Genomic DNA, 15967 nt, shown 5'->3' with positions numbered 1-15967 from the left:
AGGACTTTTCTAAGAGAAGCTGGTAGTGTGAAGAAATAAGTGGTGGACCAGGAGCCAGCAGACCTGGTCAGAAGAGGGGCTTTGTCCCCTACTCAATGGGACACTGGAGCAGGCTGCCTCTCTTCCTACCATTAAAGCATGGGGCCGGGCTGGGTGAGGCACACAACAGTCTGGCTGGATGCAGTCTAACAAAATGAAGTGGTGAAAAGGACTGAAGGTGTTTCACTTTAATCTCTAATGACAGCATGTTTGGGGTCACATCTCTTAAGTAATTTTTTTTTAAGAACACAATCCTCAAGTGTAAAACTGTTTCTGGAGGAAGCTATGATCTGCTTTATAATAATCTGCTGTGCAGGTGGCTCCCAGGAGTGACCTCTGGGGACTAGCTGAGCTGCCTGTAGGTAGCACCCACTTTTCTGGAAGAGCTGATGGCCTTCATGTGGACACAGCCAGTCTTCTGGGTCATTCCTTGATGTGTGAGTAGCCTCCAGCCTCACTTCATGTCTGTCCCTTCCTCTGCAGATTGAAGGAGCAAATGAAAAAGACCTTGTGTGGGCTCTATGAGCTACAGCTGCACCTGGAGGCAAGAGCAACAGCATTCACAGTTCCCGAGACCCTAAATCTAAGCTGACAAGACTGCACTGTCGAGCACTTCAGTGGTGGATGTCCAGAACCAGAAACCTGAGTCATCAAGAAGTGCACAAAATATTTGCAGTATCTCTTGCTTCAGTGGGCAAGGCAGGGCGTGATGCCTTTTAGGAAGATTGTCATCAAAGAGCTTTTAAGAGTGCTCAGCTGCTGTTACACACCACTGCTGTGGGCTCCCTCCATAGCCCGGGAGGGTGCCACATGCTTGAAACATCCCCATGCACCCATGCACGTCCAGGGCTGTGTGGGCATAGAGGAGAGCACACACAGGCTTGGATAGCAGGCACATGGTGGAGAATTGTAGAGATGAGGCAGCTTCCAGTTTTTCAGTAAGGAACTGAGTAGGTTTCCAGTCAGGGTTTATCCTGCCCTTTCACTGAGTGCCCACTGGATGCCAGGCGTGGTTGTAGGGGTAGTATATGGTATTCCAGAGAAAAGCCATTGTTGCTACCATTTCTGTGTTGACTATATCCACAAGTGACAATAGTGCTACTTTGCGGGTTTTATTTTCTAAGTCTTGCCTGCTCCTGCCCCTGCCCCTGCCCCTCCCTTCAGGCTGAAGTCTGTCTTAGAGGGGTGTGGGTTGCCCCTTTAAGACTGAGAAGTCTTTTAGGCTAGGGGCTGTGCTTCTGCCATCAGCCTGGGAGCCCCCACAGGACAGGGCTGTCCTGTGCCAGATCCTCAGTGCTTGAGGGGCAGCTGGCTTTAGGGGAGCAAGAGCTGAGCAAGAAAACTCCCTTTTCCTCGACAGCGGTCCCCCCTCGGTCCTGAGCTGAGCACACACTTTCTCAGGGAGTCAGCAGAGGCAGGGCCTAGGGGCGTCTCCCCTGGACCTCACGTCGTCACCAGGAGAGGAAGGACGAGCCTGGGAGCGTTGCACACCGGGCACTCCCCCCGCCCTACACACACCCCAGCGCCCTCCTGGCAGCGGCAGTGCCCTGCAACTCGCATCTGAGCGGCAGAGTGGGTGGCGCAGGGCAGGGGTGGTATATCCTGTCTGACAGAGGGCGGGCCCCGTCAGTACCTGCCGAGGGACGAACCGAGCGGGGCGGAGGCGCCAGGAGCAGCAGCCGGGAGCCTCACGCGCACCAGCGCTCTATGGCCATAGGGAGCCGCTGAGGGAACACGCGCCCGCCCGCACCCCGCTGCACCGCGCCTCTCTGCTCCCCCGGCCCGCGCCCCCGCCGCCATGAACCACTCGCCGCTCAAGACCGCGCTGGCGTACGAATGCTTCCAGGACCAGGACAACTCCACGCTCGCGCTGCCCTCCGACCAAAAGATGAAGACGGGCACGTCGGGCAGGCAGCGCGTGCAGGAGCAGGTGATGATGACCGTGAAACGGCACAAGTCCAAGTCTTCGCAGTCGTCCACCCTGAGTCACTCCAACCGAGGTAAAGGCGTGAGCACGCGGCGCCCGGGGGACAGTGCGGCGGCCCTCCCTGCGGGTGCACGTCCCCCAGCCGGCGGGCACTGAGCGCGCGCCCCTCGGGGTCTGCAGCCCCGCAGCCTCGGGCTAGCCTGCTGCGGAAGCTCCGCGGCCCGTCAGGGTCAGGGTGGGTAGCTCACTAGGACGCACAGCTGGGAGAACCTGAATCCAGATGGCTGTCCTTTTCCAATGCTGCTCCGCGGGCACCGGCCTCCTCTTATCTTGAAGTGTCTGTCCTGAAGTTCCAGACTCAGCGGCGCACTTCGTGCCACCTCCTCATACCCAGCCCCATCCCCAGGCTTTGCAACCACAGGAACCTTCGGTCTCTGGCTTACACCCAGGCAGAGAGGGACAACACCTCTGGTGGAAGTGGTGTGTGGAGTGGGAAAGAGAGTGTCTGAATTACTGTGATTCGAGTTTGAGTCCAGGAGAAGCATTATGGGATGGGGAGGTCAAGAGCCCCCAGTAGTCCCGGAGCCTTGAACCAAATGGGGAAGATGCAAAGGCCATCATAGGGTCAGTGCTTCCATAACAAGGAAGGAGGTCTGGGTGCTTGCCCTCTTTCTCTAACAGTTACTACAGAGCCCCTTCCCCTGACCAGCTTACGTAGAAAATAGTGTCACCCCGGAAATGAATTCAGGGGGCTGGGAACACTCCTAGTCACCAGTTGGAGCTTCCAGTCCTGTCCCCACCTCAGGCTCTGTGAGTGGCAAAGCCCCAGTCTGGGGGAGGACAGAAGAAATGGAAGCTGAAGGTGGAAAGTGTATCTAACAAAGTGTTAAAAGTAGAAAATTTAGAGTAAATTTTTCATACAAAGCATTCCCAACAAGAAATATGTCCGCCTTCGGTTATCAAAGATCATTAGCAAAACTTGACCGTGTCTTTTCAAAAAGATTATTATTTAGCCAAATTGAGTAAAATACTAATAAAAGGGCACACTGTGAACCCATTCAGGTCAAGCAGAGCGTGAAGACAGTGGGGGCAAGGAAATAGAATTCTGCCCGTTCTCCGGCTTGCCCACAGGCCCACCCTCTTAGCCCCAGGCCTCTCCTCTCTTCCCTAGTGACCCCTTGGTAGAGCTAAGGGAGAGAAAATGGCTGTTGTCAGACTCTGCCACCTCCCACACCAAAAAGCTTTGCTGTTCTCTGTGCCCTTTGCCCTTGTCTGGGCTCCAGGCTCCTCTCCTCCCAGATTCGCACTCCCTCATCTCACTCCCCTTTTATTTAGTGCCTTTGTCACTGCTTACTGGCTTCATTTGAAAGCAGGTTTGCAGTGACAAAGGGCTTCATCCAGCCACAGCCCAGGGCACAGCTTAAAGCCGCCCACTCTTCTCTGGCTGGTGCTTAACCTTGTCCCTTTCCACCCCTACTCTACCAGCCTCAGCTCATGGCTCATAGTATCAGGAACATCCCAAACTGGGTTCCGGGCCTAAATGTCCCTTTTCCCTACCTACCAAGGTGTTCCCTGACACCTGTCACTCAGAATGCTGCTTCTAGCTTGCTCTTTGTGGGTAACCATCTGAGGCTGTCTCTACCAAAGGTCCCCCAAGGGGATTCAGCCAGATGAGGGCTTATGACTGACCCTGATGCCTCCTAATGCATACTTGTCCAGAAACTCTCCCGGGACTGGCCCTGTAGGTGTGTCTCCTTGAACCTCAGCCTCTGGGGAGGTTCCCAAAGGGGACCAGTTTTCCCAGCTGGAATGGGCGGTTGGGGCACTTGGAGCTGGTGTGTCTGGTTTATCTGGCTTTGTTTTCGTCAGATTTCTCTGTCCTCTTCATCTGGAACGCCCAAGCGTTCTGTATGTGCTGTGAGGCTACTCTGGCCTCTCTTTCTCCTGGTGATTTCCATGCCAGGAGCCTGCTTTCCATTCTGGCAGAGACCAGTTGACAGCTGTGGAAGGCCTCTGTCCCATGGACGGTTGAATTTTTACATAATCCTTCTGAAACAGAGCATTGGTTTTCATAGGGTCTTGAGCTAGGCCCTCTTTGTTAGAACCCACACTCTAAAGAAGGCTGCTCCCACCCAGTGGGTTGCATAAAGAATGGCCTCTGTTCTTGTGCCCCTGGTGGAACAGCCAGGCAACACTTACCCATGGCCCTGGTGGTTAGAAAAGGTCTGGTTTTTTTGTTTGTTTGTTTGTTTGTTTTGTTTTTTGTTTTGTTTTGTTTTGTTTTGTTTTTTTACTCAGACCCTTGTCCATTGGGTCCACTCTTGTCACCTTGTCCTCTTGAGAAAGGGCATTTGAGCTGTTTAGTGCTGGAGAAGGAATCTGGCACCATTTCGATGCACATCTCTACCTATTGCCTCCTTATTCATGGTCATCAGATCCTTCCCTAAGAGGGCCGAAGGCCTTGCAGAGGAAGGCTGCTGTCTACGCATTGGGATTGTCCAGGAAGCAGCTCTCCTGTGTTCTCAGGGTGTCCCTTGTGTGTCAGAGGGTCAGATTTTTTTTCCTGATTGTGTGGGAAATAAGAGGCAAATGGTGGTGGTGGGTGCGTGTGTGTTAAACCTGCTCAGCAAGAGATCATTGCTAGGGACTAATGATGTTTCTAAGGATGGGAAAGGCCCTCTGCTTGTTGATAATGACCTGTCCTATGAGGGTGAAGGGATGACAAATAGTTACATCTTCCAGACTTGTCTACCTCATTTGAAATCTCTTCCTACACCTTATCCCATATCTCATTTGATACAAGCACAACACTTGCCACCACAACATACAGATCAGACACAAAGTTCCATAAATGGAATGTCCTGCTATTGCTTCTTTCAAAGAATGTAACATAAGCAGTGTTTGAACTGCGTGCTGTTGCCTACTTTACTATCTGTGAGTCTAAATTCCTGTCCTGGGCCAGGAGTTCTCCCTCCTCAAAAGCGGTGTTTCCCACTAAAACACGAAACCTTTATTCCCCTATGCTTGGAGGTTGGAGCTTCCCTGGATTTGGGGAGCTGCCTGCTCACCTCCCAAGTTTCCCACCTGTTCAGACTCGGCAGCCTCATGTCAGCTCCTGCATTCTGTGAAAGGGCAGCCTTGGGCGGCCCTGCCTTTGGTGACTTGCGTGTTTGTATTTGTCTGTGTCTCAGCATGAACCCCTGCCCAAGGAAGGTTCTGCTCATCCGCTCTTGAAAGTTGCCCTTTCCTGGCCACGCACCGTGAATAGACATCACTGTGGGGCTGTTTTCTCAGGCAGCAAGCTGAGATGAGAGATGGTAAAGGGATTTTGTGTTTAAGCTTGTTCCAGAGGCAAAACATACCAATTAAACTTCAAATGAACTGATTCTGTTTCTTTACCGTGTGTCTTGGCTTGAAGTTGGGGTTTTAGCCAGTATTTCTGTTGACCTGTTACAACACATGCAAAAATGTGGACTATCCCAGGGCATTTTGTAGCAAATGCTGTTTGTTTTCCTGGATGCCATCCTCTGCAAAGCTCACTGGCAGAGTTTGTGAAAATGTATTGGAGGATAGGACGGGGGAGCAGTGACTACACTGCCAGGTACCCCGTGTGATGGGGCTGTCCTCCCCAACTGTAAACACCAATATGCCATTTATTCTAGGTTTAAAAATCTGAAAAGTGCTTCTGTGATGGAGGGCATATGATGTTTGATCATAACAAAATGGAAGGATGTCAGATATCCTTGATATTCTTTGAGGTCTGTGTACATACGCATTCATACATTCTTCATACAGATATACATGTGGTGGACATAGTTACTTTGTACATATAACCATGCATAATTAAATATCTATTCACACTCCAATGTGTATGAATATGCACACACACGCACATGTGCCACACACCCATACAAATGCACATGTACACATGCCTTCACATACAAACATCGCACACGTGAACAGACACTTTCATGCAAATATGCAGCACATGCATATATGTTTAGCACTAATATTTTACATTATGACTATATCTCCACTTATGAATGCACTCATTTGCCATATACATCTATCCACAGATACATACACATCACATCCTGTGCTTGCTCATGTACAGAGAGCATATGGCAAAGGTGTGTACACACACCACAGCCTGCAGCTTGTACTGTGGCAGGAGCCCAGCTTGGCTGTTAGCATTCTCTACTCTGAAGCCTTGGACAAGTCACTGCCTTTCTCTGGGTCTCTGCAGCTGTTAGGAATTGGGTGCGAGCATATCACGTGCTTTGTGTCCTTTGGAAACAGGTTTATAATCCCCTCCCTCAGTTTGGGCAGTTTGCCCAAACTGCCTGCAGCTGTCTTTCAAAAAGGCTCCTCTTCTCAAGACATCCCAGTTGTTACATCTCTCTAGAAAATATCCTACAAAAAGAAAGTTCTCATCAGCTAGTCTCAAACTTTGCTGCAGGTTGGATTTACCTGGGCATTTTTAAAAATGAATACCTAGGTCCTGCTGTATGTGATTCTGATTTTGCCAGTACGGAGCATGGCACAGGAAGTAGTACTCTACCCCCCTCAGCTGATTCTGCCATGTAGTAAAGCAAACTTCAGAAGTATGATCCCAGTCCCCACCCTTCCCTCCTGTTGGACCAAGCCAAGGATTCCTTGACATACAATTCACTTGTTCTTGCTCCCCCAAAGGAGTGTTTCCCAAGTGATGGGTTTTACTCCTGATGACAGCTGAGTTCCCCTCTGGCCCTTGCCTATTCTACCCCAGCATCCCACCTTTGCCAGGCCTGTTCCCACAGCATGTGCCATGCTCCACCCTGTTGCCATGTTGTGAGTTCACTTACGGCCACACAGGTACTATCAGGAAGAGCAGGCTCCATCAGAGCCGGCTTTCCCAATTGCTCAGCAGAGTCTGCAGGAACCTTATGGGGCTGAGGAAAGGATGCCCAACGAGGGGAATATGGTGTGCTTTGGCCTTTTGTGCGTGTATACGCCCAGGAGGAGGCCAAGAATCACAGCAGAGCATGCTTGACAAAGTTGTATTGAACTCTTTGCCTTCCCTGGGATCCGGAGGGCCAGAGAAGGAGAAGTAGTTGGCAGTGCTTCCTGTGGCCAAGCAGAGGCTCGGGCAGCAGACTAGCCCAAGTCCTCCTGGGGCCCTTGACCATTGTTCACACAGTCCATTCCTTCCCACCTTGGATAGCTTTTGGGGGGTAGTGTCTCAGGTGTGTCTTCCCAGAAGTTCTCTTTATTGCCTCATTGAAATTCGTCTTTCTCTGGGTCTGGCTATGGGTACCATAGATGAAGAGAGCTCTGGGGTGGGGAATGGTTGAGGATCTTTTCAAGGCTGAAAGACTAGAGGATTCTTTCTCAAGATCTCTATACTGAGGAATAGGTGAGCATGATTCGGGTGTAGGAGTAAGAAGACATGCCATCCTTACGGGAGATAACTATAGACTTCCAGGAAGGCTTCCCTCTGGCAAGTCCAGCTCAGCAAAATAGAGCGATTTGGGAGAAGGCAAGGAGTTTCAGGTGCCCTCTACCCCCGAGGGCTGCCTTGCTCAAGTGGGCATGTTGTGAGGACCTTTGTGATGTAGAAGCTGGTCCTGGACTGAAGGTGAGGTATGTCTCGTTCAAGTGTGAAGTCCCTTGCTTATGGAGCTCCCAGCTTTCTGAAAGAAGGGTATGCATAGGTACCCACTGGCACACACACAGTTGTACAGAACCCACTCTTCCAGACATATCCCCGCCAGCATAGAAAGAGTGAACACAGTCATTGGATCCAGGACTGATGCTGTGATGGAGGTTTGGAGTGTTAAAAGATGGGTGGGATCATCTATAGCTAATTTTCGTACAGGGTATTGAATGCAGGGGTGGGAGCGTTGGCTCAAGAAGAGAAAGAATGCTTCAAGTGCAATGGCTGTGACCTGTCAGAAAGCTTGAAAGTGGAAAAGGATGAGTCGCCCCTCCCATACTTGCCTGCCTTTTAAAGATTTTTGTAGCTGAGAAAGCTTGGGTTGCCCATATGACACAAGAAAAACAACCCTCTTATCTAAGGCACAGAAGAGAAGATGAGCACGGGGACAACTGTCCTCAGTGCAGTAGATTGCCTGACATGGCTTCATCCAGTGAAATTCTACATCAACATGGACTGAAACAAGGAACTCATACTGCTTGTTGAACTCATTGATGTTCCAAGGTGATAGTGATGCCATGTTGAGCGGGCAGGCAGCTTCAAAGAACCTTTGGAGTAGAGGAGGCCCTGGGTGATAGAATTCTGAGACTCTGATCCCATTTGGCATTAAATGGAGGTGTTGAGCCTCTAGGTTCCAGAGTACCAGTTCTTCCAATCCACAACTAGAGCAGTGTCTTGTGTTCAGGGTCCCTTGGAAAGAAGAGCTATGATCCTGGCTCTGTAAGGTGCCGGAAGTGCTCAGTGCTAAAGATAGCAACAAGCATGAGCTGGAAATGAGGCAGATGCAACAGTGGCCATCCAAGAAAGGCTTCCTAGGAGTAAGTTTCGTAGATGTGGAGAGACCGGGTGGAGAGTGAGCTGTCATGATCACATCTGCAGAGGCGCTCCGTGTTCTTGCCATTGAACTTGTTTTTTAGAGGACATGGCTAAGCGTCCAGATAACCTGCGGTCGGGAAGGAGGAAGTGCTTTCTGTGTGAGAACAGCACGGCTGCAGAGAGGGCTCACTTGCTACCCTCACTCCTCACCGCTACTGCTAGGCATGATTTGTGATGTGTTGCCTCTGTAGATTCCTCCCCACCTTTGCCACCCCTGCACCTGTGCATCTACCTTCTGCCAGAAAAGCTGAGCTGGCTGGCCTAATGGCTGCCTCACTCCCACAGGCATCCAGGCAGCTCCCTAATGGAACACAGGTCTTGAAGGATGCCTTCAGACGTTGCCTGGAAGGGACCAACCAAGTGAGGATTACAGCTCAGGGTTGTTTTTCCCTGAGTCACTGTGAGAGTCACATAGGGTGTAGCTCTGGGGATCTAGAGTGTCTCATCCTCTGCGTCCATGTGTCCGTGTACCCATCTGCCTCCGTGGCACAGTTCCTGCTTTGCCTGGAAAATGTGTAAGAGGGCGGCCAAGCTAGCAAAAGGCATGGGAAGGGGAGATGCTTTATATGACCTACAGAAAGTCAGGTCATCCCTCTCCCAGGGGTGAAGGCCTGGGTGGGAGCCTCCAGGAGATGATTCTTATAGAAGGAGGCCTCCCTGGGGCTTTGTTGAAGTATCTGTCACCACCCCAGAGTTTCCATGTGGAAGTAGCTGGCTGACCCATACCTGCCCTTTGGGGAGAAATGCCTGCTCGAGAGATGAGAGCCAAGCAGACGCTGGCCTGCCAAACTTTAGAAGAGATGACAGACATGGGCTGGATCGAGGCAGGTGAGACCTGGATGTCAGCTCCTTGGAGTACTGATTGTGCCTGTGCCTGGCTGTGACCCCTGTCTGGTGACCAGGTCCACAGGAGTCCTCCCATTCCTTATGACAACATAGTTTGTCCAGAGGAGCACTGCACTTTGGACAGGGTCAGGTGCAAACTTATTGTACTCAGGGAGTAAGTCAGAGGCCCTCGGACCAGACAGAATCCTAGGACTTCATTTTTAGGGGAAGGCCTGGACCTCTGTAAGGTGGAGTTCTGGGGTTCTATGGATGAAAAGGCCACAGGAACAACCTTGTGGCAGAAGGCAGAGGAGGTGGGGTCAGTCTTAGGTGCCTCCTTGAAAGCTGGACCTTATCTTAAAGAAGCTTCTCTGGATGCCACCAAGCACCAAATATCACTATAATCACATAGCCACAGAGCTCTGGAGTATATGGACCATTTAGGATGCAGAGAAGAAAAAAAAAAAAAAAAGGATGAGGCCCAGAGAAAGCTCATGAGCCATGCCAGGACCAATTTCAATACATTTAGGCTTCTGGAACAAACTGTGACTGTCACAGCCAATATCTCTGTCTCACTCACCCTCCAAGATGAGGAAATGCCCTTTGTTGTGGGTCTGGTGCTGGGCAGAGGAGGTGGCCCTAAACAGGATGCTGGCCTGATTCTGAGCTGCCTATTTTGTTCTTGTTCCCAATTCAGACAATCTAGTTCCCAGAAAATGACCTGGAGCTGGTGGCTGTGGCAGGAGTGAAAGGGTTAGTGGACTCAAGGGAGGTCAAAGGCCAGTCCTCCTCCTAGACAGGATTTCTGATGGGAGATTCCAAGCATCACTTTAGAGGAAAGGAATGCACATCCCTCTAAGAAGGTTCTCACCTGCCTGCTCCCCTTTACTCCCAGAGGCTACATTTAATGAGAGTGTGAGCAAGCTAAGGATATGCAGGCCAGAGAACCATGGCTTGTCTTTCATGGAGCTCCAATGAAGCCACAGAAATAAAATAGCAGGTGGCACATGACTTGGGTTCAAAACAGCAGGATGTATCGGAGACTAAAAAGATTGTCTTGAGCAGGGCTGCTCACTAAGGGACCCCTGAGGAAGAAGAGGTCTTGAGCCTGGCTTTGAAAGATGTATGGAATGTGATGGATATTGCCCGGGAGAGAAGACAGATTCAGCATGGGGATGACAGTTCACTATGAGCCATGTTTTGAGACATTTGGACCTCAAACAGGCTAGCTTGCTGAGGCTGAGTCTGTGGTGCAGGCCTCCCCCTTCCAGCCGTTCTGTGAAAGAGAGAAGGAAGATGGGTCCCTGCTCCAACCTCAAATCCAGCCTGCTTGCTGTGATTCAAAGCCACTTTGCCGCTAATAACCCTAATGACACTCTGTCCTCCTACAGAGCCTGTCATTTGTGGGTCTCCAAGCACTGTGAAAACATTAATTAATCCTCACTGGGCCTTTGAGGTTGATCCTTGCTCCCCGTTTACCAGCGGGAGGACCTCAGAGAAGGAAGGGGCAGGTTACCTGATCGTCTGTGGGGGATGGGCTCAAGTTTGAAGTCACAGTCCTGACAGAACAGTGTGTACCGAGACACAGGTCACACAGAGACTCACAGGGCAGTGTCTCTGACCTTGGGGCTCTGAACCCAGAATGTTGAGATCCTGCCTTCCTTCCCCGAGTGGGAAGCTCATCTTTGTGGAGCACGGACTTGTGATTCCTTGGGCTGGAACTGCCATTTTCCAAGGCTCTCCAGAACATATCCTGACCTGTAGGTGTCAAGGTCTTCTAAGGGGTCTAAGAGTGGCTCCTGTGGCAGGCTGGTGGCTCTCTGCTGGGCCCTGGCTCTGGAGGGTATGGAAAGAGATGGCCAGCTGATGACAATTCCTCACACCCTTCCCCAGGAACTCAGGCTGCTTCCCTCGGTGGAGGTGGTGGGCCTGAATGAGGGTGATACCGCTGGGGCAAGAATGGGTGAAGATGATGGCCATCCCTGCCCTGACCCCTTCTCTGCCCTCCAGGTTCCATGTATGATGGGCTGGCTGACAGTTACAACAACTATGGTACCGCGAGCAGAAGCAGCTACTTCTCCAAGTTCCAGGCAGGGAATGGCTCATGGGGATATCCGGTAAGAAACTGTTTCCATCCTGAAAGATCTGAAATGTCTGTGGGCACGGTCTGGGGTTTCTGATGCAGAAGGCTCTCAGGGGTTACTCAAAAAGAAAAATGCAGACATCAGTCAGTGACAGATTGCCGCTCCAGCCAGGGCTGCCAGCCTGGCCATTGCCTCATAGGGGACTCTTCAGCCTCCTTTGATGATGATTTGGTATTTCTGAGTATCTCATGAGAACATTGTAGTAAAAGCATTTAAAAGTCTATTTCCCGATTTTCCTGATTTGATCAAGGATATGTGAGAAGTCTGAATTCTGAAGGTCCTTTGTAAATGGAGGTTTTTAGGGAAATTATGACATATTTTCTCTCTTAAAGTGTACTGATGGTCAAAGAAGTACTCAGAAAGTCCTCTTAAACCAGGAGATCATGTCAGTTGCAGCAGCTTCTGCAAAAGCAACCTTGGAGTGGAGGAGAGCTTTGCTCGAGTTTACTAGGCAGAGAAGTTTGGATTCAAATTCAAGCTCTGCCACTCAGTGAGCTTGTGTCTTTGGGTTTCAGCTTCCAACCCTCAAGTTGGAAGTAAAGTAGATATAACAAAGTCTTCTTGGGTTTATTGTCAAGAGTAACTGAACTAATACACATAAAAAGCAGATTACAATTAGTAAGGCTTAAAAAAATGAAGTGGGTGGAGATAATTCTAGATCCTTTAATCCTAGTTCTGGCTCAGTCTTCCTCAACTCCCTCTACCTACCTGTCCATTTCCTGAAGGAGCTGCGTTCTGTCTGAAGCACTGGTAGGTGCTCTGGATACAGTCATATGCATCAGTGCATGTTCTGACCTATTCTAAAACCAGGGATGTTGGGCTATGCGGCACCAAACTTTCCCAGAGTCCTCAAGTTCCATGGCTTTTGTTTACTTTTGCTAATTTCAACATTAACCTGCATTGCTCTTGGGAATTCTTTTGTGAGGCTTCCAAAATGTTGTACAGACAAGGATAAAAGATGTGCTCCATGCAAAGCTGGGGCTGTGTCAGGATCAGCAGCATTTGTTTTGAACAAATGACCACAGATGCCACTCCAAGTTGCTGAAGATCCCAGGGTCCTGTGTAAGGGAGAGTGGTGGCTTGTGAATTTAGTGTTCTTTTATTGTGTCTTGATCTCTGTTCTTGATCAGGTTAGTTGGGGCTAACTGTGGAGGATGGATCTTTCATGGATGTTACAGACAGGAGACTAAAGAAAACAATGAACTCAGTCTGCTGCAAATTCACTTCTCATCTTTTTTTTTTTTTTTTTTTTGGATTATTTATATCAGTTGTCACTCTCAGTACAACATAAATTTAGGTGATCAAACCAAATAAGCTTGCAAAGCACTCATAGAAGTGAAAGGGCTTTAACACAAAAGGTGATGCTCAGATAGATTCAGAAAATACCTTAGTAATGCAGAGTATAAGGGTTAGGTAAAGCCCCTTGAAGGCAAACAAATGAGCCTATCGATCCAAGCGAATAATCATGCTAACTATATACATGTTCCCCGACCTGATCAGAGCTTAGAGGTTTCCAAGCTGTTTCTGCTTCCCTCTGTGACTCTGGATGAAACTGGTAACCATTCTGGACATCAGCTTTCTCCTCCATAAAATGAGACTGATGGCACCAGTTTTTCCACTTCATTCACATGTTGGTATCATGCTACATTAACTGTGTTATCAAACAGAGAGTGTAACCATGGAAATGGGAGGAGGAGGTGTTTCTAAAATACCTCATATGGTCTATGCCTTTCTAGCATTTTCTTCTAGATAATTAACTCAGTCCTTAACTACCTCGATTGCCTTTAATGCTCTCAAACAGCCTCCACACCTCCCTGGGCCCATTTTCTGACAACCACTGAGAATCCCTTTCCTTCCCCTCGCCCTAAGGCCCAACCCTCTTCACTCCTTTGCTGGCAGCACTGCAGACATGACTCATGACAGGGTAGCTGCTGAGGCTTGTCCCGTCTCCTCTCAGTTCAGGAGAGACTATGGGAACAGGGAAGAGCTGAGCACACACGAGGATTTGGCCAGGTGGGGGGTGGGCTGAGCAGAGAGGAAGCAGAATAATTGATATTGGAGCCAGACATGTAATCATCTGAACACCAAGAAAAAACAAATGGGGTCCAGATTTAGAAAAGAGGAAAGTGGGGACGAAACAGCAATGGTGAGCTGTGGTGTGAGATAACCTTGTGCCTGTGGGATTTTCCCATGGTTGGTACAGCTAGCATGGAATGTTGTATTTCCCACCCTCTGGTAAAACTAATATGGCAGACCCAAAGCAGGGACTCTGAAGAGGAGGGTGTGGTTCATCTGCATGAGCATCGTCAGCATGTTTTCAGGAGTTTCTGAGAGCTCCTGAAGGACCATTTCCTACAGATAGGTTCTATTTATTCGGTCACTGAGCCAGCTAGCACTGAGCAACTGCTGGGCACAAGGTCACGTGAGGCACACTGTGGATGAAACTTCAAAGACTCACTTTGCCCTCAGCAAACTTCTAGTCAAGTTGAGAGAAGCAAAGCTCAACAGAAGTAGAATAAAGACAGTTGTTCCTGTACTGGAGAATTATAACATCCTGCTCAAATGTTTCTGGCCTGTAAACGACTTTTAATTGGAACTGTTTTCAGTGTATTTTAGAAGTCGTATAGGTGCCAGTGTGGCTTCCTCACACCGGGTGATCCTGTTGGAGCAGAAACAATATTGCCCACTTTGAGAGCTTCCTTCCTCAGATTTGGGTCTGCTTCCAAATATCACAGTGTTCTCCAATACCAAAGCTTTATAACTAGTGAGTAAACATTTTCTTTAAAGGTAGGGTGAGTCTATAGGCAAATCTAAAAGTAAATTCTAACGATATTTTAAAATCAATAGTGTTGCCTTATAGTCTGTATCATAACAGCCTTCTAATTAAAAAAATCTTTTATACTTCATCTATGACCAATTATATTACAAGTTTTAGAAAACTGCAAATAAAGAGTCCTATAATGAAGTTTAAAATGAAGTGAGTCTGACAAAAAGCATCCAGGGGCTTAAGGAAAAGACTGGTCCAAAGAAAATAATTTACCTTGGCATTCCTTCCCTGACTTGTGGGTCACTCCAGCCTCCTTCTTCAGGAACAAGAATCTCTAGAAGACAGTATTAGAGTACAAAAGTCACTCCTACAGGCCTCTGGAAGACGGAGGAATCTGTGAGATGAGGAAAGAATGTCCCCACACCTGATGCCTCAGGTGGGCTGACTCTGTGTCCCTGTCCCAGTCCTTGGAGGAAGACCAGTGGACAGTTAGGGCTCCAGCAGGCTTTACAGATGAGAAACTCGAGCCCAGAGATGATAAGTGACTCGTTGGAGGCACACAGTGCCTAATGCTATGGCAGCCTAGACCCCTGACCTACTACTGGCTCACCAGGAGTTTAGTTTTTCTTACTCTAGGTGCTTCTACGTTTTGTGATGATCATTGTATCAGTCTCCATAAATCTCTGTGTGTGACAGTGGTGTTGGGGGAGACTCACAAGAGATCTACATATTCAAATACTTTCATTCCTCTCTGCCCTGGTCTTCCAGCCAAGTCTCTTCTCCTAGGGGGAGTCTAATGCCAACAGGAGAAGGAAGGGAACGTCATATTTTCTATTCCTAGACTCAAGCTCTATTCACTGGCAATGATTATTAATGGGAAGGTCACAGTAAGCTTGTGAGATAAAATACAATAAAATAAACTATGTGGGACATAATCATAATGAATTTTTAAAGATTTATTTATTTATGTGCATTGGTGTTTTACCTGTATGTATGTCTGTGTGGAGGTGTTGGACCCCCAGAACTGGAGTTACAGACAGTTGTGAGCTGTCATGTGGGTGCTGGGAATTGAACCCAGGTCCTCTGAACCTGGGCTCTTACCACCTAGCCATTTCTCCAGCCCAGATTTTGTTTTGTTCTTTGAAAAAGGGTTTTTCTCTGTAGCCTTTGCTGTCCTGGAACACACTCTGTGGGCTAAACAGGCCTCAAACCCAGAGATCCCCATGCTTCTACCTCTGTGTGCTGGGATTAAAGGCAAGGCATGCTCCACCACCACCTTGTTCTGAAAAACTATCTTCTAATCTGAGATTCAAACACATCTATAAGTCCTGTTCCTAAGGTCTGGCATTCTAGGCTGTTCCCATAACTAAAACAAGTCTCCATAAGAACTTCTTCCTCTACTGAGCTAGGAACCCACAGGCTGCAGCTGTTTCTAGCTGAAAAAAAATGGAAGCCTTTGGGTCCCTTTTAGTTGTCCACATAATGGGTCACTTAGATACCTTTCTGGGTCAGGTAGAGCAGGGTGAAGGGGATAGAGGACTGAGGCACAGATACTCTATTCTAAAACTGTAAATAGTCACTATCATAGGGTCTGTCCTGGAGGAAGCTAGGGCAGAGAGGATACAGCAGCCCTCGCTTCTGTGCATGTGAGAGCTAGAGTTTTCCTCTTTTTAAAGCAAAAAAATACATTCTGA

General features: G+C 48.8%; 1 protein-coding gene across 2 annotated transcripts in view; it reads left to right on the top strand.

The window, feature by feature from the left end:
* Positions 1–1572: 1572 nt before the first annotated feature.
* The window catches only part of Pkp1 (plakophilin 1), a 45407-nt gene continuing 31012 nt past the window's right edge, over positions 1573–15967 (top strand). The window contains exons 1-2 of one of the 2 annotated variants that reach the window (XM_021636662.2): positions 1573–2039; positions 11373–11479. In XM_021636662.2, coding sequence (XP_021492337.1) covers positions 1838–2039; positions 11373–11479 — 309 coding nt within the window. In that variant the 5' untranslated portion in view covers positions 1573–1837. The remainder of the gene's footprint in view (positions 2040–11372; positions 11480–15967) is intronic. The other variant, XM_021636661.2, reaches the window with a different exon arrangement.

Source organism: Meriones unguiculatus, chromosome 11 (genome assembly GCF_030254825.1).
Source record: "Meriones unguiculatus strain TT.TT164.6M chromosome 11, Bangor_MerUng_6.1, whole genome shotgun sequence".
Lineage (NCBI taxonomy): Eukaryota > Metazoa > Chordata > Mammalia > Rodentia > Muridae > Meriones > Meriones unguiculatus.
This window is presented reverse-complemented; position numbering and strand designations above follow the sequence as displayed.